General features: G+C 40.7%; 1 protein-coding gene across 9 annotated transcripts; it reads right to left on the bottom strand.

The window, feature by feature from the left end:
• Positions 1-346: 346 nt before the first annotated feature.
• LOC144010287 (dystrobrevin beta-like) lies at positions 347-20,458 on the bottom strand. Of its 9 annotated transcripts, none has more exons than XM_077510542.1 (22): positions 20,170-20,458; positions 14,818-14,869; positions 12,485-12,576; positions 12,338-12,418; positions 12,042-12,255; positions 11,880-11,965; positions 11,550-11,704; positions 11,370-11,469; positions 11,036-11,202; positions 10,468-10,592; positions 9,515-9,586; positions 7,958-8,038; positions 7,606-7,690; positions 7,431-7,510; positions 6,237-6,350; positions 5,562-5,658; positions 5,286-5,306; positions 4,983-5,130; positions 4,812-4,901; positions 4,579-4,629; positions 3,746-3,778; positions 347-2,238 (listed from the first exon to the last, which is right to left on the bottom strand). In XM_077510542.1, exons 3-21 carry the CDS (start codon positions 12,573-12,575, stop codon positions 3,771-3,773), a joined length of 1,866 nt encoding a protein of 621 aa, XP_077366668.1. In that variant the 5' UTR covers position 12,576; positions 14,818-14,869; positions 20,170-20,458; the 3' UTR covers positions 347-2,238; positions 3,746-3,770. The 9 variants fall into 9 exon arrangements, with proteins under 9 accessions (XP_077366668.1, XP_077366672.1, XP_077366670.1 ...); XM_077510546.1 differs by having other exon boundaries at positions 3,746-3,775; XM_077510544.1 differs by having other exon boundaries at positions 4,579-4,626; positions 20,170-20,457.
• Positions 20,459-24,090: the final 3,632 nt, after the last annotated feature.

The raw sequence follows: 24,090 nt of genomic DNA, 5'->3' as shown, positions 1-24,090 counted from the left end.
TCTAAACTCACTTCAACCTCTGGGATGGAAAACACATGAGCCGGCGCATCCAGGGTCATACCTAGACTGAGTTCAAAGGTGGTGACAGGTTATTTATGGCTGCTGGCGCAGTTTCACGGACAACAGACGACAACAATGACTTGCATTCAGTTTATAGTTTAAGGGCTTCAGTTTTGTGTCTTTGTCGCAAACAGTCATGACCTCTGGGGCAAGCTCATGGGAAAAGTGAGAACAGCAGTAAATCAAGGATAGTGTGGCCTTTCAATTGAACTCCACCTGAAAAGCTACGAAATATTTCTCGTCTCGCTTGTATGCGCCAATAAGAGACAGAACATGCTAGACCCGGTTTGATGATAAATAGAATTTATTGCAAGTCAAACACAGCTCACACATGTTCAGCGCTGATGGCATTTACAGTTTCAAGTAAGGATGCGTCCACTCTTACTAAACGCTCCTCACAGAGGCCATTTCGATATGTCGTAGCAGAGGACACGCGCAATGAAAGATGACATTAATAACAATGGTCCTGTTCTATTTAAGGTGTTAGAGCAATTCCAGTGAGTCACAGATCTGGGCCATGGAACAGGACTATCTTACATGCTAATGAGCACCTGCAACGACATGAGCAAATGGCTGCTAAATATATTATCAGCATGCGCACTGTAATGTCAACAATAGCCAAAAATGATTGATCAGTCAGTCACTTGAAGCTGGAGATTTACAAGACTGCTGCTTTAAATGACTGAACTGACACGAGCTTGGTTCTTTGGTTCAGTTTTGGCACACGCAAGCCAAGCGCTTGTTGTTTTTGGTAGCCCAAAATTGACAGCGAACTGAATCATTCTCGCAAATCCACTGCAATGTTCAGAAAGCTTGAAATGAAAAGGCAGTCGAGTAGCAAAGTGTGAGGAGTCATTTTGGACTGCGGAGTTTAAGAATTATTCAGTCAATTGGAAGACAGCAAGATAAGTTTAATGTGGAAGTCAGTCTTAAGCATTTCTTGACAATAATGTTATATGTCACCTCACTAGTTTAAACATGACATTCTGATTAATATTACATTTGTGGAATATGAGTTATGAAGCAAAATCCAGCCGTTTTTCTCCATCAACAGGGGGCAGCCATTTTGTCATTTGCTCACTTGCTGTCACTGAAGATAGCATCAATATTGCTCAGGCAACAACCAATCAGAGCTCACCTGTTTTCTGAAGCTGCGCTGTGATGTGATTGGCTGTTACCTGAGACCTGCGCAACATTGATGTCATTTTCAATCGGCAGCAGGTGGCAAAATGGCCGAACCCTGAGATGGAGAAAAAAGGCTGGATTTTGCTGCTTAACTCATATTCCACCAACATAATACTAACCAGAATACCATATTTAGACTAGTGGGGCTGCATAAAACATTATTGTCAAAAAAAAAAAAAATTACAGAGATTTGTTTTCCTAAAAATATCAAGGCAAGTTTACATTGCTAATAAAATACATTTCTGCTTCATTTCTGAGATCATGTCTCCTCTCACTTTGCTTTTGCATAAAAATACTTTAAATCTATTCAACCTCACACACACACGCACACTAAAATCTCTCAGTTCAGTACCAGGACAGACAGCCTGAGCTGCTAAAATACGAGCACCTGTGGAGTTATTCACATCGCCGAAACACAGCAGCAAATATCCCGTACAAGATTTGTCTCAGCAGGGCCTGACCACTCTCACCTTGACTCTCACAACAAATGATAACTGGCGAAAATCAAAGCAAAAATAAATAAATACAAAGCACACAGTGCTGAAACTTAATCATTTCTTCTCTCCTTTTTAACAGTTGACCTTCTTTGTTTGTCCTTTCCACCAGAACTACATCCTGTTATAGCCATCCTGAGAATTAAAGCTTCCAAACATCTGCGTCCTCGTCACACACTTCTCCTCTCACTTACTTGACCCTCTTTTAAAAAAAAACAACAACAAAAAAACACCTGCTGAAGCATGCACACACACTTGGGTACAAATCAGTAGGCTTCGGGTTCTTTGTTTAGCTATGCTCGATTACGTCAACACAAAAATAAAATCACAGTGACAAGACAAACACTGATTCAGAGCTATACATCAGTCAATGGACCGAAGTTTGGTGTCCAGCATTGTGAGTGCTAAATTGGCACTTGTGTTCCGATCTCCACTAATGAGGAAGTTTCTTGTCTCCATTTTTTGTTTCTTCTTTGGCTCGGATGAAACACCGCGCTGCCTGAGGAGAGTGGCATCTTGGTTATTTCCCAATATGGCCAATTTATTGTTAAGAATGTTTGGTTTTACAGTGCAACATCAAACATTTAAATGCCCCACGAAGTTGTCCAAATTTGAATTTTCCGGGAAAAAATATATACTGTAGCTCTAAAGCTGTTAAAGACTCTGTAAAGAAAATTCAGAGATTTGTTTCTAAATACATCATATGTTTTGCAATAGACATTGATAATTATTGAAAGAGTACTCAATCGTGCAGATTAAAATATGTTTCACCATTTTACAGTTTTCTTTTTAAAGACAAAAAGAGTTCGTTTACCTTTAGTTTTGGCGTCCACTGCTGCCTTCCTCAGAAGCTGTGGACGCCGAAACTAGTAAACGTGAACAAACCATTTTTGTCTTTAAAAATAAAAAAAAAGTGACTTGTATGAATTAGAAGACAAGATGAACATTTTTAACCATTTATCATTTTAGCTTTCTAGTTTTTGCCTGTGGCTAAAATGCTACTGGCGTGTCCACTCCAGAGCGCCTCATCGTCGGCCATGAGTGCACGCAGAGAAAGACGGAACAGCGAGGTGGGAGGGAAACTTTTATTTATTTATTTTATTTTAATCCAACTTGCTAGGCTTTATGCTGGCATGGACGCTTTAGAGTGCCTTGTTGTCAGCCATGACTGTGTGCACATCGTTGCGATAAGGCAAGAAGACCGAGCGCTAAGTATATTTTCAAATTATTTAATTGAATACAGTCAATTTTATCAGATAAAATAGATTGTATCCTTTATTGCAAACAAACCGATGTTTGTTATGGTTCATTAGGGGCTGAAAACAGCAGGGATGTAACGATATCCAAACGTCACAATACGCTATTATCACGATATGAAGCTCATGATATGATAATTATCACGATATTGTGGAGAGGTTGGCGATATTTAAAAAAAGATTACAATATTGTAAAAAAAAAAAGAAAAAAGAAAAAATGGGCTCAGACTAAAAAAATAATAGCAATGTTATGTTATTATTATGTTTTATTATTATCATTATTATTCTGCGATTGGCTGGCAACCAGTCCAGGGTGTCCCCCGCCTACTGCCCAGAGCCAGCTGAGATAGGCGCCAGCACCCCCCGCGACCCTAAGGAATAAGCGGTCAAGAAAATGGATGGATGGATGGATGTTATTTTGTTAATGCACGCACACATTGAGTTCCATCACATATTGACTTGCTTCATAGGCATATTACGTTCCCCTTCATCTGACAATTAGTGTAGATTTTAAACATAGAAGGGCCAAAACATCCCTAATGAAAATTACAATTGCACTTTAAAAAAACTAGCCACCAGAGGGTGCTAGAACTGCACAAATGCAAATCAACCTGACATTTTTAACAGATGTGTTGCATTTAAATATTGTGAACATGACGACGACGATATTGTGGCAGTTTTGATATCACGATATCACGATATTAAGCTTATTGTTACATCCCGAGAAAACAGATACTTACAAATACTTACCGTTTTTGTTTGTCCATGTTGAAATTTAACCTGCTGGATGGAAAAGAGTGTTCCATGAGAAAACATCAAACTGGGGTTGTGAACAGAGAACAAAGCAGTGTCATTGTAAAATATGCTGCTACCACAAAAAAAATTCATAGAAACTACAAGCCTCAAAATTGTAAAAGTATATGCGAGGAAATATTTGTGGACATGAGGATTATTTCGTTAACAACTTGAAATCAAACTGTGGCATATATAGAACCAGACCTCTTCTCTGTGTGTTAAGGTTATCAGGTTAACGGGGCAGGTTAGCATCCTAATGAGTATTCAGACTAAACCCGGGGGCACACCAGGAAGTCGTCTGCACACTCTGGGTCTCTGAAGGCGGCCAAGACATAAAGACGGTTGGCTAATGAGAAAGCACTTTAATGAAGCACATTAGCACAAGGTGAAGTAATGAGGAACAGAGTGTGAAGTGGCGTTTTATCAATGCAAGTGGTCAGTCACAAATGCACACAAGTAGTAAAAGGTCATTTAGAAAAGGAGGAAAATAACTTATTTATTCAAATTTAGTGTTTTAGTAGGTTAAAGCTGCCCGAAGCTAGCTGAGATAGGCGCCAGCACCCCCCATGACCCTTGTGAGGAGCAAGCGGTTAAGAAAATTGATGGATGGAAGTCTGAAAAACAAAACTTTTTTGCATGCATCACAGATTTTTACTACGTGGTTTGGAACATTTCCTCCACAATAAACAGGAAATACATTTTAACATTATGTGGATTTGAACTAATTTCGGTATATAAAGGTGTAAGAAAAAAAGAAATTACTCCTTCGGAAGATGTACATACTGTACCTCTGTCCTTCCCGTTCAGCAATCTCTCCTCTTCCTCCCGACCATCATCTGCTTTGAAAAAAGGTTAGATTTAGGCATTTTGTTTTCATGAAATGATTTGAAGTTACACATCAACATAATGTCTTATTTAAGACCACATAGAAAGTATTGTTGTTATTGTTACAGTGGAACTATTTAAATTCTATGTTCAAGTGCTAGACGTTTGTGCAGCACCATACAAAAACGGTGTGTACCAGAATGAAGCTCTTTGACCAGTGAAGACACGGTGTTGGTAATGGAGTCAGCTGCTACTAGAAGGTCATTCCTCAAGTTTCTCCTGGGCCCTGAAGACATTCAACAACAAGTTGGGATTCCTAACTGCAAATGTAGCTTAACAAAGTAGTGAATAATTTCAACAATGTTACCTTGGGAAAAAGCCTCTTGTACATCCCCACCCACGCCAGCAAGGGAGTCTTGGGGCGAATACATGTGCGGAGAGGCGCTACCAACTGAGCGGGCAGTCGAAGGGCTCGGCCGGGAAGGAAAAGCATGAGCGGAACCAGCGGCCTGCGCCTAAAAGAAAGATATGCAATGATTAATCAATATGCTTTATAAAAAATAGGTAATATTTTGGGAGGGGGCTAAACAGACTTATGGGTTGTTTTTGCATCCTGTTTTTTTCTTTTTTCTTTTCTAACTCAGTCCATCAAAAAGGGGGTTAAACTTACTGCCTGTCGCTGTTCTTCATCCTACAGGATCAGAGCATGGGCAGGTGGAAACAAAAGGAGAACGTGTGAAAAGGAAGCGGTCAGACACAAGTAGCGATAGAACAGGTCAGACTCTTAAGGAGGAATGACGATGTAAAGTGAGCTGAGTTGCAGCGACAATTGATAGTATAAAATAGGATAGAGAAGTAGGAAATAAGGTGATTTTGCATGTGCGTACATGTGACTAAAAACCATGCTTAATAGAGGCCATAATTTAATAAAAAAAGTGTCTGCAACCTTGAGCAGCTTCATCAGTCCCTCCAGCTGGACCATCAGTTCTCTCCTGCTTTCTTGCAGAGATGACATCCTCTGCTCTAGCTCATCTTTCCTCTGTCTGCAAACACAACAAATAACTATCACTACTTTTGAGGTAATTAATTTGTGTGGTCTTATTTTGGGAAGATTTTCGATGTATCAATAGTTTTTTTCTAAAATGGGGTATCTAATATTTTAGGGTGCAAAATATTACAAATGGTGATCAAATATGCATTGCAAACAACAAGCACAAACTGGGCTAAAAGTTGGACATTGTACATAATAATAAAGTGGTCAAAATCAGCATCTCAAAACCATCTAAACAGCATATTTTCAAAGAAGAAATCCCTCCTGTTCGGTTTGTTGTTGTTCCTACAAAGCATAAACATGTTGGACTTTTTTTTTTAAATTTTTTTTTTTTATTGGCTTTCCCAAACAAACATCCATCTGTCATTGCCATCTGCCAGGAAGCCTCCTGCTCCGTGCTGCAAAGCCTCACGACACATTTTTCTGGCTCAATCAGACACAGTGGCACAAAAATGTTGACAATTCATTGCCAGCATGGACTGGCGTCAGCCGCAGCAACATACTGTATATGTTGACAGGCCAGTAGGTCTTATGAAATGTTTCAGTGTAGCTCCTGGAGTGCATGTTCACCTGAGGAGGCGAAGCTCAGCCAGGAGAGTCGGGTTGGTGCTGCCCTTTTCTGGGCTGGGCTGGCACACGGCGTCGTGTTCCGAACGGAGACGCTTGATCTCGGCCAAAATCTCTCTGTGTGATGAAACAACACTGTGGTCAAGGTCGGGCAGGCTGAACATGACTGACCAGGCAGGGGGCGGAGAAAAACTGGATAATAACATATGGTGCACATAGTGCCACCAAATGTAGAATTTGAAAGAATAAAAATAAGCGCTAATCAATTGAACTCCCCAAAAGCTGTCAAATTTGGAGTGTCGATTTTCGAGAAAAATGTGCCTCTGATCTGATCATGTTCTCCCAATAATTAACATTGAAAACAAATAACAATACCCACCATTTTATTTCTATGACTCTGAAATGTTTACATTTTCAAATGATGACTAATGTCCCATCAGTGGTGAGCTATTTTTAGAACAGGCCTGCAGGCTTCTCATGTGGTCCTTGTGAGCCACCTGTTGTTGTTGGTGACCCCTCCACTCATTCATTTTAGCTGTACAGTACCCATAAAAAACAGTAGTACTGTACAACATTTTTCCGGCTCCTTCTCCATTCAAGCATCTTTCAATGGTGGGTAGTTTTATCATTTTTAGTTTTATCATACAATGGTTAAAGTCTCTTAACACGTGAATGGTAGTGAGGAATGTTACACTTACTTTCCAGTTCAACAGCCTATACAGTAAAAATGTACTTCAAAAACTACATGATCTAAATAAAAAACTAAAATAGAAAATACCTACATGTAGTGTTGTTACGATACCGTTTTTTGGCTCCCGATACCGATACCCAGCTTTGCAGTATCGGCCGATACCGATACCGATACCATACCGATACTTGAGGTTTTTTTTCCTCAACATGAAAAAGCTGTCCTGCCTTTGGTTCAGAGCTTTCAAGGGCCAATAGGATATCTAAGATCAGCATGCAGTGAACATGTCACATACCAGTGAATGTCGTGCACCAGCAAGACACAAGATGCTGCATCCAAAATCCTATATTAGCGTTTGAATTAATGGTATCTGCATGTTACTTGTGAGTAGTCACCCATACCGATACCACTGTTTTAATGCAGTATCGGCATTGGAACAACACTACCTACATGTCTATAAATCCAACTAAAAAACACAGGTTCAAGTCAATGACTTCTTGCTTTTCTACCTGTTTTTGGATTCCAGCTGAGCGATGAGCTCCCTCTTCTGTTTGTTGACATCAAAGTTGATGCTTCGAGTCGGTATCACCTAAAAACAAACGAGAAGAACAAAGCGCTATTTGCCAGTACTTTGTGCATTTTTCTTGCGAAGTTTATGGATATGAGAGTTCAACACATTCTCACCCCTGAGCATTCAGTCTCTGCCAGTCGAGAAGTGTAGCGGGCGATAAGTTTGTGCTCATCGTCTTGCCTGACGGGGATGTGTATGCTGCTCATGGAGAGGATGAATAAATTTAATATCCCTTTCCAAAATGCATACTATCTTTTGAGTCAAAGGTTAATTATCAAAACAATTAAAGGCAAATATGTTAACGAGCTAATGAGTTCTTCTGTTAGTACATATTAATTAGTTCTTCAAGTTTGTTCTCTTTCGCCTTTGCTGACAAAAGAACGATGAACTCTAATAATATATTTGGATTCCAATGAGTGACTCGGTGTTCAAGTCCTGCCCTGATGTATCCCTGCAGCTTCTCACCGGGGGCTGCTCTGGAGGCGATTCACATAAGCGGCGATCAAAGCGTGCTCCTCATTCATGCGATGAGCTGCCGCCAAACTGCTGACAGAAGTTACACACAGCAACGCGTCACATACACTACACAGACAAAAGTCTTGGGACACTCTGGGATTTAGGATTTCTGACTGTGTCCCAGTGCACAAAGTAGAGTCCATAAAGGCATGCTTGAGTCATTTTGTTGTAGAACAACATGACTCAACCCATCAAAAGGTTGAAGACTGGAAACCACACATTCCAAAATATTGTCCACAGGTTTCCCAGAAGAGTGGATTTTTATTTTATGTAAATGTGATGCCTGTGTGTCCCAACATTTTTGACCCAAATACAAGGTATGTTTTTTGTTTTTTTTAATTTACACTGACAAGATGGGATGTTCGATCCCACCTATTTTTCAAACAGATACCAGTATGTATTAAACTCGAATAGTTACCAATACTGTTACCAATAGTATTTTTGATACATAAACTCCTCCCCCAAAAAATATATCCCAATATAGCATTTTTCCTTAAAATTTTATGAAATTAATGGCCATTTTCTTTTCTTCTGATTTCTAGTTCTGGATCGTAAAATGGCCACAAGAGGGTAGTCGACAGACGGATTCGGCCGGGCCGATTATCAAGTCAAGTCGTCTTTATTTATATAGCGCTTTCAAACACCCTTAGCTGTCAGTGCTGATATTCAGCATATTGATATTAGTATTGGACTTTAAAAAAAAAAAAAAAGTTGGCAGCCAATAATAGATCAATTTAAAACTGTATTAACTTCAGGAAACTATTTATTTAAATTTATAGTTAATTTTTAGTTAACTTTACAAGAGATGCATGCTGTCGATCCTTCTGTTTTTACATGAAATTAAAATTAAGATAAGTGCAATGTTAACATTTTTAGATTTTTCAAAATTTTAGAAACTTTCATTTCATTTTTGAAAACATGTTGCTTGACCATGGGAGTGCCACAAACTTTTTGTTACCATTATTAAAACAAATATGTCCATTGTCCGATATATATATATATATATATATATATATATATATATATATATATATATATATATATATATATTATAAAAATAAATAAAAAAAAGTCATTATTTTGCAAATCTGAAAAGTTGTTCGTTAATATGCTTAAAGACATTTCAACAAATTGGAGTTTGTATTTTTAAAATGTAAATGCCAATATTTTCCGTTTTAGTGAAAGTGAATATCGGGTCCAAATATCTAATAATAATTAGTAATGTCCTGAAAATGCATGTCAGTCTATCTCTAGTACTGTTAGCTTGAAATAGGCTAGGATATTGGTACTCGCCGTCCCTACTGACAAGCAACATTGATATGCAATCGATTGACTGATTTGACATATCGCAGGCACTAAGAACTGAAGCTGAATTATGTCAAAGTGCTGTCCTTATAAAATCAATTAAACAAAGCCCAACTATCATGCTGGAATTCTCGTTAGGAAATGGGAAAAAAAAAAAATCTAGAATCATGCACCTACTTCAAATGTTTTGCCAAACTTTACCTCTTAGAGGGCGCTGGTGCTGATGAGGACAGCAGCATGGCCGGACTTGGGTTCTCAATAGGTTGGGAAGGGCTGCACACAAACATTTAGATTAACTATGAAAACACAGACAAAATGCTACTATCACCAACTCATTATTAAAGAACAGCGCTAACTGTAAATCACACATTTGAAGCTCACATTCTTCCACAAATTCACACGCTTCGGTGTAGTCATGCAGTGGTGAATCATTCAGGTCAGAGCAAACACAGACAGAGCAAAGATCACAGGAGGTACAAAAAGAAAGACCGAAAGTGATAACTAAGCAACTAAAGTGAAAGGCTGGAAAAGACAAACTGAGAAAGAAAGTGACCGGATACTACTTTATTATGTGCATACTCACATCCAAGCGCAATGGCTGTGTGCTGGCCTGAATAAAAGCTCAACGCTGGGAGGCATGCAATGAACCCATGTGCTGATGTTCGGAAAATCAAACACTGTGAATGCAGCCGTAGGGGGCGGAGCCACCAACAGGGTTGGCTGGATTTGTTATTTCCCTAAAGCTACCTGCATGTAACATGTAACGATCAGGGTCATAACAAATTACATAAGTTGGTGAAAGTCTACCCCTGAGGAATATTTTACAACAAAAACTAACTAACCTGAAGTCTCGCTTAGGCAATATTGTTTGTATTTGCTTCCAGAGTAGATACGCTGTAATCATGCAATAATACCAGTTTCAGTATCATGAGATAAATAGGGATGGGTCTTATTTTTGAGTGTTATGAATTCTGCCGATTGTGTGGAATTGATTAATGTGGGTTGGGCTACATCTTCTCTAGGGGGCAATATTCTGCTTAATGTGACACCATAATTAAAAAATGTTTTAAATTTGTAACCTGGACAACAAAACTTACAGAAATAACTTCTCTTTTGAAATGAAACTTCTGCGGGAAACATGTGAGAGGTCTTACACTATATTAGCCAGATTTAGGGTCCTCTCAGGTTCTTCAGGGTAAACTGGGTGGGATGGTTCCCTGGACGATACACAACCCAGAGTTTTGCCCAAGGCTCGGCCAAGCTTCGTCGCCGGCGACTTCTACATAAAAGACAAAACAAATGTGTGATCAAGAGATGAAAGTGATTTGTAATCATGGAAGTTACTGATTCAGTTGCGTTAGTGCATTTGAATTTGAACAAACTTTCTACAAATCTACAGCTTTATACAGAAGAGTAATCATATATGGTTTATTGGTGGGATGAAGTGGTTATTTTTTTGTCCCTCTAGTGAGGAGACTAGTTTGTTTTGATAGAAAAATAAATAAATTTACTTGCCACAAAAATTGACTTAAAATACAGTATTAAACAGCAAACCTAGCTTTTTTTTTTTTTTATACATTCAATGGAGAGCACTGGACAGGTAAAAACTACTACGTACGTACTCTTACTGACGCTACATAATAATAATAATAGAATTTTATCTGAAAAAAATAATATTCATTACACATGCCTAATTAAATTAAACAACCTTGACTGACTCACCCAGGACGAGTGCTCCTTCATCTGATGCTGGTTGCTATGAGAGCCGTTGGAATTGCCACGCCAGAAGCAGTTCTGGCAGAGCTGGTATCCACGGCAACGGAGGCAGCGATAGCGAAAGCCTGTCATGCCGTTGCTACGACAGTAGGAACATGAGACGGGATGGTAGACTGAAAGAAAAAATAAGGAAAAAAAGTTGAACATGTTGAGAAAAAGTTCTAGGGATAGACCGATAATTGGCGCTGATATTGTAAGAACAGCTCTATAAAAAGTCAATCATTCTTAACTAAAGTATAATCTAAACACATGGCAATATAGTGTGAATACTTGTGATTACCATTTTCCACATTGGCAAGACGATGCATGAGGGTCAGCCAGACAAGACACGGAGGAGGGTCAGACACGATGTCCAGGAACATGTTGAGCATCACCCTCTTCTACAACAATCATAGGCAAACTTAAAAGACCTAAATGAATGTGAGCACATAATATTCACACAGTTTAACAAAGCTTCTACCTGTTGTGGGAAGCAGGAGCGGACCATGTTGTTTGTATAGCCAAAAGACGGCCGTTCATGCACGGCAGATGGCAGCTTGAGGGCCTCCAACAAAAAATGGTCAAATTTGGACAGGACCATCACACCGCTGGAGTCTGAGACCTGAGAGAATACATCTGCACACACACACATCCACACACACAGATAGAGTTGACAGTAGCAGTAACATGCATTTGCCACAAGGTGGCACTTGTGTGTAAAGTGGAGACTAACTTTTCATTCACAGAGAGTAAAACATGGTATGTGAAGTTGAGCTTTTTCCCCATCAATTCAGTCTCTGCTGGTACTTACAGCGGAGTTTGTCCACTAGTTTCCCTCCACATAGCACGGCCAGAATTGCCTTAACCGAGAACACCGTCAGTCGACCCTCTGGTTCACTGAAATTTGTCATTTACATTAATCAACGAGACACATTCTGAGATCTGAATATTGACTAGATTTTTGGTCATTTACCTCTCAATGGCGGCCAGTATGAAATCAACAAACAGGACGGTACTCTCTCGCGGCTTGATTGGGTGCGTGGTGGGCAGGCGTTTGCTGAGCTGGTGGAACAGGGAGGACACCAGGTTCTCCAGCCTGGTCACAGAAATGCCGGCATTTAAGTCCACGGCGTTCAGGCCGGCATCGCGCACAGCTTCGATCACGTTGTATATGTCGATGAGATGCACTGCAACGGAAATGATGGCAAAAAAAGAGGGCTTCAAATATAGGCAAGTGTTGCTGTATGTCGAGTTGACTTTCAGACTTACAGTTACATCGCTTCTGTATGAACCTCAGCTTGCAAGCTGTTCGGTATGTCGAGAGACAAATGGCATCAAAGTTCTGATCCGCTGTAACACAGAAGGGAAATTTTAAGAAAACTCAATTCAGATTATTTTATGAACCACAGCCCTCACCGAGCTCCACCATGATCTGCCTTCTGGCTGCTCCCGCCACCAGCGGATCCCCCCTCCTCCTCTCTGTCCGGCCCCCCACCTCCATCACCATCCTGCATCAAACACATTAAATAAAGCATGACCTGGGATACACTTAGCAGCCATCTCCAGTTGTTCAAACTTTGCTGCAGCAGTGAATAGTAGTCAACAAAATTCAAAATAACATTGCAGCAGCAAGCTGCTCCGCATGATTGCATTAGTTTAATATGTAAGCCCGCTTTAAAAGTTTACATTTAGTAGTCAGTAGTAAAAATATCCTGATACACTGCATGTAACTAAAAAAAGAAGATTCTGTTGGAAAAGAAAGATGGAGAACACACAGCTAAATAAAATCAAGATGGAAAGAATGAAGAAAGAAATGTAAAAAAAATAAAAATAAAAAAACATGGTTACACTCTCCACACAAACCTGAAATACACACAAATTTTGCCATTCCTTGTATAAACAAGGTGACAAGTTAAGCCAAGCCCCCTTTCACCCACTACCCCCTGTACACATTCCAGGGAGGATTTCAACACATCCCAGGAGGCCTCATGCTTCAGTCAGACAAAAAGATTCCTCCTTTCCTTTCACTCAACTCACAAACACGCGTACACGCACACCCACACCCACACATAAACGTACTTCTTAATCCCAGTTACTCAAGTGCAAGTGTAATTTGTTCAGGGGTGCAACTGTGGGAGGAGTACTTGACTTTACTGTTACATTCTGTACATCAAATAAATAAATAAATAAATAACTATCAAAATAAATATATAGTGTTCCCTCACGCAGGTGAGGCGCTAAATATCTAGCTTCACCAATCCTGGTCCTCGAGGGCCGGACTGCTGCAGGTTTTAGATGTTTCTGTCATCTAATGTACCGAATACCAAAGATCAGGATCGTTATCAGGTTTTGTATTTACTGTGTACCAGGATTGTACCTTTGGCTCCAAAGTGACGCAGGATTCTGGTTAAGCAGGTAAGCTATTCTTAAACTAAAAAGAAAAACTTTTACATAGTTAATATAAGTAGAGATTGCCTCATCCTCGTCGCGCTCCACTTCAACTGTTTACTTTCCTTGTACTGCCTTTTCGGGGTACTCCAAGGAACCGAACGGCACATTTGAAGAATGTTCTGAGTTTCTGAATTGTTTGAGCAAAGCAGTGCACTTGGAGAGTGTTTCTGAATGAACCCATAATGAGGGAACGGGGATTTTGGGGGTAAATGATTTGTTATGTTTATGGGCTCAGACAGTTTTTGTAAAGCAAAAGGACTGCAGAAAAGTGAGAAGATGGGAATGTAAAGGTTTGATGCAGTGCAAGTTATATAAAACTCATCTTGTATTCACTGCACCAGCTGTTAGGAACCATCTCTCACTAAAGAGATGACGACTCTCTCGAGCTGTTCACTTCTCCCACTCCCATGGTGAGTCAACTATTATTATCAACCGAGCCTTCGCTGCAGCTTCAAGTACGTTGCAATGGTGTCTGTGACGCCGACGTGTAGGATCTTCACGGCGCAAAGTCTGCTTCCCCTTTTAAATTTGGAAGCTCAAAACTATCTTTTATATCATTGCCGCCATTACTCCCAACTAGGTCAAGACAGGAATAGTGTAGTTGCTACTTTCTCAATCACAGAGAAAAATTGGTCCGCAACATAAACCATCATAGATGGACAGACATATTATATGAAACAAAATATTGGTACGCTTACAGGAAGTCAAGTCAAATTGGAAATCTGATTTTTGTGAACAAAATCTGAAATTTTATTTCAGGGCCTCAGAAATGCTACGCTCAATAAAGCATCCAATAGATACTCCACTACATAAAAGGTATTCCTGGTTTATGAGCAGTGAACACAAGCTGCAAGTAAGTTTAGAGCAGTGACAGAGAGGAAACTTTAAAAGGCAATGAATGGGACTGATGCCTATAGAAAGTACAGTAGAGAGTAAATGGAAAGGAACCTTTTGGCATTTACAGATGACAGGATGTGTGTTGCTTGTCCCAGTTTGTGTGGGCCTGGATGCAGAGACGTTTTTTTTTTCTTTTTTCTTTTGCACCATGGTGTTTCATTATGGTTGACATTTGCTGAGCTGTGTATAAACAAACACACTCGGGGGAACTGATGTTTGGTGAATCCTAATCCAAACCACATTTCCCCCAAGCATGTACGGTACAACTGAGTTAAAAGTGACAGTGCGTTGTTACGGTAGCATTACGTGTCTGACTTTATCAGAAAACAGTATTTAGATGAATTGAACACGACCACTTGATGGAAATACGGCTTGTGTGGAATGAACGTGTGTGGTCGTACCTCTCCGTGTCAGGGGGGGGTCACACTAGGGCAAGCGGAGCCTCAAAGACGTCTAATAGACAGACAAACAGACAGACAGAAGAGAAAGGCAATTTAAAAAGTATTTTTTGTACTGTATAAGGTTTGTGAGCTTGTTATTTTTAACCAATAAAATTTGTCCTGATGCTGAACTGGCAACAAACTCGTAATAGCAGCCGTCAGCAAGCCTCCAGCAACAAAGAAGGGAAACAATTTCCCAAAATACAATCAAACTCAGGCATTGCAGATGTTATGAAAAGTAAATCTGCACCTGCTGTATATTTGTGTGTTCAATGAGGTCGCACAAATAATTCTGACAGCTGCAACAATGTCTTTTTGAGAGAATGGAAACCTCAAGAAGGCAGGCTGGGAACTAAATCAGACCTCACCGTTACTGTAAGCTGAGATAACTACAATGGGCAGGCAGATACTCAACTAAATCCAAGTATGTGTGCATATAATACTGAAACGTGTCTAAGTTGACACATACTGCATGAACAAACGCGTTACACACACAATAAATAACAAGGCTACACTGACTGTAAAATAATTCCAGCCTCGTACAGTTTTTGGATGGAAATCAATGAATGAAAATGTTTACTATTAGTGATAGCACGTCTTGTTAGCCACCTCCTCTAAACTAGCACATGGACAGAAGCAACTATCCCTCTCTTTTAGATAGTGCACCACCGTTCATGTCAAATGTCCCTAAAGTCCGTTTTTTAAACTATTTTTTTTATGTATTTCTTTATTTTAAATCAACTGTTAGGGCTGAGGTTATAAATAATAATAATGATAATCAGGTTAAAAAATAAATACATAAAAATCAATATATTCTATTGAATAGATTTTCCTTTTCATAGCAGCTTTCCCACCATAAATTCACGTGAATTCTTGCATCAGCTGAAAAATTTATTGTACAACAAACGAAACTACGAAAATATGCCCAAGCACATACTACATTCGAGATTTTTATTTTTTGGCCATATGGGCCATCCCTAGTTTCAGTACAGGTACAAAAAAAAATAAAAAAAAATTATGTAGCAATGTCTAAATCAGATTGGTTAATTACTGTATTTGCTTAGCGTTTTCCATAATTTTAGGTGAAGGTAGTATGTGTTGCACCAAGGCAGACCACCCAACCAGAGCATCTGTGCAACCACAATACAATATTTTACCATAACAAAACGCTTGTACAGGTCTGACAGGCCCGCTCAAATACACACGCACAAATACACACCTGTTTGCAGTGGTACTCAAGACTAAAACAGGCATACAAACTACTGGATCCAAAAATAATTCCCCACAACGGTTGAAGATGAATCCCAGGAAGAAACGCTGGGAGACTTCAGAAAGCAAGAAAGAGACGTCAAGCAGGCGAAGGCGTACTAAAGAGGGTAAGAGGGTGTTTACCACCCTTTGGATACCACACAGACACACGCAGGCATACTGTAGCATACCACATGACCACATAGCCGTTCGCAGCTGCTCCCTAGTCTCACGTCGACCCTGACAGGTCTCGAGCTGTGTGTGCGTGCGTTATGCATGATGCGCATGCAGTCAGAATAACTCTAGACAGACGTTACAGAAATATCCAGGAGAGCTACATACAGTATTTCTTTTCTCAACACCTCTTTACTACCACACTCTGCACACATGAGGCTCATTGACTTAAAGTCACAAATTCTTCGGGACATGTCAAGGTTTCAGCAAATTGAGAAATGGGGATGTCCAATCACACTTTTTGGTTGTGGTAAATGGACTGTTTTTTTTTATATATCGCGCTTTTTCGACACACACAATCATATATCAGTCCCAGGTCCACTGGGAGCTAATCAGGTCTCAGTGTCTTGCTCAAGGATACTTCACATGGTCACAAGGGATTAGGATCGAACCCACAACCTCACGGTTGGGAATCTACCACTCTACCGCTGAGCCATGCCGCCCCAAAGTCTTACTTCCGCACTTTAACCCCTTTTCTGCCATTGAGGATGACCCAGTGTGGCCTTGTGGTGCATTGCCAAGCAGGTAAAAACAGCAACACAACTCATGTTACGCGTTTGAGACAGCTAGCATGCCGTATTTTATTTTGAGGATTAGTAGTGAGGTTGTTGTGCTCTAATATGGTGAAGATTTCGAGTTTACAATAAGTCATGTGGGTAATTTATGCATCGTCTATGACTAACGGAAAACACGTGAATGTCCCCAAAATGTGGTGGAGGGCTCTCTGCGTAGTTTTTTATTCCATGACTAGGTTGGTACAAACATTAACCCGCAAGTGTTCTCAAAAGCCACTTTTGTATGAGCAAGAGGGAAAATATAACCACATTAGGTACTTTACAGACCCTGAGAGCCAAACATGCCATTCAAACTGATGATTTGGAATAAATTTGATACGTCGCAAAAGTTCAAATAACAGTGGTTAGCCAGAGTTAAACCACATTTGTCCAAAGGCCTGCTCAGATCATGTACGTAACTACATACTGAATAGTAAGAGTTTGGCTTTTGCTTAGCCATCAGTGCCCGGTTGTTGAAAACTCGGTTTTACTTTAAAACACCGGTTAAGTAGATTTTACCGACCATTAACGTTAATGGCACTGTCATCTTGTTAATTTGACGAGAATGTCTTTAATTCTGAACCAATCAGGAAGCTATCAATGAAGGCGCCCCTGACTCCTGATTCATTCTCACAATTATTTTTGGAACGCTTACCATTTCTGTGTACCAAAATGACACACAGAAAACACAGACACTTTGGCACTGTTGCCACAACACCAGCTGATGTCAACACACTAGGATTTAGCATACACAACCACGAAAATCAACCCAAAAGAGTTTGACTGATTCAAAATTCTTTGCTAGACTATAAGAAATCATTTATGGGATAAAGTTAAGACATCTGTCACAGCAAGAAAAGAAAAAGGCATTCTTTGCAGTATAATTTAAACAGATGGACTGTGTGCAGTGCAACGTTAACTTTTGCTGAGCCTTTTCAGACTGTTCTGGTTCATATTTCATCTTGTCACATGCTTACCTGAAACAACCAATGTAAGCAAACTGTAGGGGTAGCAATGTGTGCTTTTACTTAGTTGAAGATCCACAAAACCATAAGGCATAGTGGAACTTTTAGAGTGGAACTTTATACATTTTTACAGCTCAAAATATCACAACGTAAAATTTTCTGGTTAAGTGTGCCTTTCAGTAGTTCATGTCTCTTTTAAATTAAATGATTATTAAGGATTTGGTTGATTATGTGGTACTTATCTTGCAGCAATTGAGGCAAGTCTAATCTAGTTTGCTAAATAAGAATATGATACAGAGAGATCTCCACCTTGGAGACTACACGACTAATCTGCTTTAGCACTGAAACAAGACGATGTGATGTTAGCCGGAAGGAAGGAGTGAGAACATCAGATGTTGAGACTTGAGAGTGACAAGACTGAAATGGAACACCAAGAAATCGGGACTGAATGTGTGCTTCCTGCCCTGAAGAAAAAAAAAAACAAGAGCAAAACAAAACAGAAATGTTGAGTTGATTCTATTGCACTGGTCCTGCATGTCTCACGACGTAATTCTCCATTCACAACATGTACCCGCATCTTTCAAGTTTATACAAGAAATTCCTATATATATTTTTTTTATATTATATTGACGCAACTCTAAAGACATCAAACATCTACAGAACTAAACATGATGAGGCCAGTGGTGTGCAAGAGAGCATTAAAACTGCTCTTTGGTGAAAAATAGAGGAATACTATACAGTACTTGTATCTGGCTGTAATTTAACCCGAAAGGAATTTGATAAACCAGAGACAAGACAGGAATGAGTGCTCAACTCATCACAGATTTCACTCTCACCTTCATTATCTCCCCACCCACAGTGGAAACAATGACTTACTGTAATTCAGCAGTAGATTAACTACTGATGAAAAAATGTCCACAAATACTGTATAGGCTGAAAATTAACATCTTCTATGAAAGAATTGTATTTATTACATGAAACACAGCTTTTGTTGAGGAATGATTTTCTTATTCATTTTGACCAGATAGAAACCTTAACAAATCATCTACAAGTTACTGGAAGTACACAATATGAAACTGCCACGGCAACAGAAATAGTCTTTGGGTGACAGTTGGGATTAATGTGAGTTTCTCCGCAGTATTTCTCTTTTTACACTTCCTCTTTTGCTGTATGGCCTTTATGGCCCTTCCAGTTAACTTACATGTTGCGCATTGTTAGATGAGTACAAAACAAATCAATGAACAGTGTTCCATCGACTTTTCCTGTTTACAATAGCATAAACTGGCTAAATAAACTTCCAGCCTACTGATTTTATCTCGCAAACACAAAGCCAGTACCTGCCCTCTTAACTGGTGCATTGGTATTGTATGGCCACAAATGTCTCCAGGGGATGTCAACAGTGTACAGTGTACTTCCATACTATTCCAATTATATAATATTAGGCAAACACAAGATTTCCAGGGGCCACCAAATATCTCATAAAAACTGACAAATTAAGTTTTCTATGTTTCCCATCCCTTCTCATGCAATGGGCTATTCCATCTTCCTGCACATTGGCAGACATTATTTAATTTTGGAAGCGGCAGAACAAACTTATTGGTGCACATTGTGAAAAAAAAATTACTTGTTTTGAAATCCACATTTTGTAAACAATAATTTAAACATATTTGCAGTACACATACATACAAGAACCGATCACTGTCTTGGACCCCAAAAGTGACCCCTAGTACACTTCTGACTCCAATTATACACACTTCCAATCACTTGAAACTTTCACACTTTACATACTGTACATACAGAAGCTATTTTGATCATTTGGATTAGCAACTGGGCGCCGTTTAAGAAATGTTCACCAAGGATTATTTTAAAACCCTTTAAGAACTGCTCCCCATGTACATGATTGGCCATAAAACAGCAAAGTTAAAATAGCAGCTTTTGCAAAGACTCAAGAGTGAAGTCAAACAGCAGTCCTGATGTTTAAGGGGGGAAAAAAAGTGGGCACGACTCTGGAGTAATATTACACACAAGGAAGGGAGGGACGCCGCTGTGGACAAAAAAAAAAAAAAAAAACTCAATTCAAAAAAAAAAAAAAAACTCTTTTAGAGCTCATCTGAACTACCACAAACTTGAAAAAAAATACTTCAATTTAATCTGGTTACTCGCGTAGCTGTGACGTGGGCGGCCATGTTGACGAAAGTTGCTCACACCAACAAACGCAGAACATTTCAAATAAAACAACTGAGAGTTGAATCGAGCAATATTTAGACGGATAAAATGCTAAATAAAGAATTTAAATGAGAGGTTGTACTCACTGACAGGTATTCGCTGCGGGCTACCGACATTTACCCAAACATGAGAGCGAAGCTGCTTTGACTGAACTTCACTGCTTCTCGTCCTTTCTTCAACCTGCTTTTGTCCCCTCGTCGTCTCTTCTTGCCTCAAGTTAGCTTTAAAACATGTCGCAGCCGTCCACTTTTATATTTCCGTAGTAGTAAGCCATGTTCTAGCAGCCTCCGTGGCGGCTGCCTGCCTGCCAGCCCGCCTATGCCGGTGACCACTGACTGACTGTAGTACAGAAGCATTTTTTGAAAGAAAGTCACTCCTCTCAGCGCCATGTTCCCTCCCATTATTATGATTGCCTGTCTATTCATACTCTCTGATAACTTTCAGTAGTACGGCACTAATGTAATTATTATGACACCAGCATCAAGTGGTGTATTGCCAAATTATCCAAAACTTACTATATTTAAAAAACAAAAAAACAAAAAAAACGGATATTGTTCTTATGAAGAATAGTGTAGGCATTTCGAATTTTAACCGAATTATTGTTGCTATGCCGCCTTAGTATGATTATCAAATACATTTTAATTCTACATTTTTGGAAATACAGAATTACTCCTGGCTTATTATAACTCCAACTTTAGTTTAGTAAATGTGTGGTCAGTTGTTTGTTTTCTAAAGTATCTAACATGTTTTCTTTTATTGCTTAAGATATATTTCAAGTAACCACATAGGCCTATATTATTTGTTTTATGACAATATTTTCTCGTGCGCAATAGGCTATGTGATCCAACAAAATTTCAGCTTTGAGCTGTTTTGACCTGTTAAAACACTTTAGCATTTAGCCTAGCTTGTTTTTAGCCTGATGGCTAAACCTATTAGCTGCTTTCCTTTTTTTTTTTCCTTTTTTTTTTCTTCTCTTTTTGAGAGCTCAGAATTGTTCATTCGGTAGTCTTACCGATTCAACGTCTTATCATCATTGCTCTCTTTTTTTCTTCTTTTTTTTTTACGTGTATGTGTGCGTTTGTGTGCGTGCGTTTGTGTGCGTGCGTGTGTGTGCGTGTGCGTGCAAATACGTATACATTTATACTCATTAATTCACCTAAAACCTCATAAAAATCCCATTACCCTTCACCTTAACCAGATACTGCAGAGTCTCGCGAGAGTCGTGAGGTTCAAACGGTCAGGAGACCAGAGAAAAGGTCAGAAAAGATAAAAAGAAAAGAAAGATAAATCAAAGTGAAATCCAGCACCGACCAAACACTTCCTGCCTGCCCCATGGTTACAAAATCAAAGTCTTACGCCAACCCCAGAAGCCTCTAAATTCCAACAAATTAAAGAGATCTCAAGAGACCAGAGGAAAAACTAAAGAGAGGTAGGAGGGAAGGATCGATGAGGCAGAGTGAGATCCATAGAAACCAGTACATCCAGTCCATCAAAGTGAAATCCAGCACCAACCAAACACCTCCTGCATGGTTACAAAACCAGAGTCTTACGCCAACCCCAGAAACCTCAAAATTCCAACAAATTGAGGAGATCTCAAGTGACCAGAGGAAAAACTAAAGAGAGGAAGGAGGGAAGGATAGATAAAGCAAAGTGAGATCCACAGACACCAGCACCCACTGATTCAACGAGCAGTGGGAGGGAGAGGCGAATTCTGTTTGAGTTTTAGTAGATGCTGGTGTGATGGATCTGGCATGTATAAGGACCGCCACCAAAGAAAGAAGCCGTCAACCGCGGCCCAGCAAAGCGAGCACCGCCCCCCCGGAATCCCCCGAGCCGCAGCAGCACCAAGGCCCCCCCCACGCCACCCGGGCGGACACCGGTCGGCGAGCCAACCCAGACGCCCGGAACACCCCCGCCCCCGCCCCCGCCCACACCCCCAAGCCCCAGGCCGCAGAACGAGGCCCGGCGGGCCCCCACAGCGCCCCGCCGGTCCCCAGGCCCCGCCCCCCCCCCCCCCCCCACGACCCCCCCACACCCCACCCAAACTCGCCACCCACCACGACCCAGGCTCCACCACCCCCCAACCCCGCCAGCCCCCCCTCGAACCCCGCCCATCCGGCACCCCGACAGGCGGACAGGGCCAGCGCAGCAGGGCTACCGGACAGCCCACCGGCCACCGGAGCCCGCCCGGGGTGCCAAGAGTTCTACCGGAGTGGGGCAGACCGCAAACCCCCGCCCGGCCCCCGGAGCCCGTCGCCCGGGCCGGGGAGGGAGCCCCAGGCCCAGGGAGGGGGCGGGGGGCGGACAGGGAAGGGGGGAGGGGGAAGCGGGGAGGAGACTACAAGAAGGCGAAAGGATAGCTGCAGGGCAGGAGGGGGGGGGGGGGGGGGGGGCGACAAGGGAAAAGGGACCGGGAGGCAGAGGAGGACGGGCGGGGGGAGGCGAGGAGGGAGAGGCGATAGGGGGGAGGAAGGGGGAGTGGAGAGGAAACCACGGGGCACACCAGAGGCCCACCCGCCCCGAACCGCGCCGCCGGGCACGGAGCAGCGGACCGCGCCGGGACGGCACCGCCCCGGACACCAGGGAAAGCACCCCAACACGGCACCCCACAGGGGGCCCAGGGAGCGGCCAAGATGCAACCGCCACCTAGCAGACAACGGGGGGCAGAGCTACCCCCGCCCGGCCACGGGGGACAGCGTCAAGAAAGTTGACTAACTAGCATGCAGTAATACCAAGTGTTGATGCTTCGTGCCCGCTAGAAATAAATCTTAAGGAGTTACTGAGTATAGAGTGTCGTTTAGTGTGGCGTACTCGAGCCCACTGGCAGCAACTAGGTTCCTGACTATATAAAAATAAAAACAATCAGTTACAAAATACCAAATACAGAAGCAGCAAATACAGAAGTTATAACGATGTGGTGGCTCTCGTTAACAGGCAGAATCTAGGCAGAATTAAGTTGCCAAATTAAGATTAAAATATTCTATGTACCTAGACCATATTTGTTTAAATCTTGATACTTGATTTTTATAGTAGGTTTAACCAGTGGTCGATAATTAGAGAGTTTATTTTTCCAATTGACAAGGATTGTTTTTAGTAAGGGCTATAAGTGTAGCTTGAGATCGTTTACATCATGGTAGATCAGTTATTGTTAAGTCACCTAGTAAACACAATCTTGGAGATAAAGGAAGCCTACAGTTTAATGTATCAGAGAGCTTTTCCAAGACTTTAGTCCAAAAATACAGCACTGGAGTACATGACCATAAAGCATGAAGATAAGTATCGACAGTGTTTTGTGAGCACTGGAGACAAATGTCGGAGTCAGAGAGTCCTATTTTTTTCATCATATATTGCGTAATATATGTTCTATATTAGCTGCTTTCCTGACAGCCAAGTTGTAGAATGTTACTTTCCGTACATTTATCTGTATTGTTATACTACGCTGATGCTAAATTCTTATTTTTGCATGTTAACACAGAAAAAAACACTGATACAATAGTCAAAATATTGATAACTATATGCCACAACACCTACAAGGATGCTAACACGTTATTATGAATTGATATTATTATGATGATGATAACACGCATTATTCATTGTTATGTCTCAATAGTTTATCTGGATCGGTATTGCCAACAGTATGTCATTTTAAACTGTTTTCATCTGTCAAAAAAAAATTAAAAAATTAAAAAAATGCAATTAACCTAACTTGTTTTGGATATGTTGGCTAACCCTAATAGCTACATTATTGCTGCTTAGGTTCATCCTAACTTTTAAAATATTGAGATTAAACGTGGCTAAGTTGGGGTAGGACTGGATGTTGCAAGTGCCCTTTTGACTAACTTCCATTGTGCCATCGTTGTGAAATTCACCAGCAATGTGTGACCAAATGGCACACAAACACATGCCAGAAAGTCACTTTGCATTGATTTAGAAAGATGGAAATCTTTGCCGTGGAATGGCTCTACCAGTGAGCATTCTTATTATTTTTTTTGTAATCCATCTGTCAT

The sequence above is a fragment of the Festucalex cinctus genome, chromosome 21 (genome assembly GCF_051991245.1).
Source record: "Festucalex cinctus isolate MCC-2025b chromosome 21, RoL_Fcin_1.0, whole genome shotgun sequence".
In the NCBI taxonomy this organism is placed as follows: Eukaryota; Metazoa; Chordata; class Actinopteri; order Syngnathiformes; family Syngnathidae; genus Festucalex; species Festucalex cinctus.
The sequence above is the reverse complement of the archived record's forward strand: the minus strand, read 5'-3'. Positions and strand labels throughout refer to the sequence as shown.

Excerpts from the sequence above, each read along its gene's own strand:
- LOC144010287 (XM_077510542.1), bottom strand. The coding sequence starts at position 12,575 with ATGGTGATGGAGGTGGGGGGCCGGACAGAGAGGAGGAGGGGGGATCCG. Across the intron at positions 12,256-12,337 it reads CATACAGAAGCGATGTAACT|TGCATCTCATCGACATATAC; the intron begins GTAAGTCTGAAA and ends TTTCCGTTGCAG. Across the intron at positions 5,131-5,285 it reads ATGAAGAACAGCGACAGGCA|GCGCAGGCCGCTGGTTCCGC; the intron begins GTAAGTTTAACC and ends TCTTTCTTTTAG.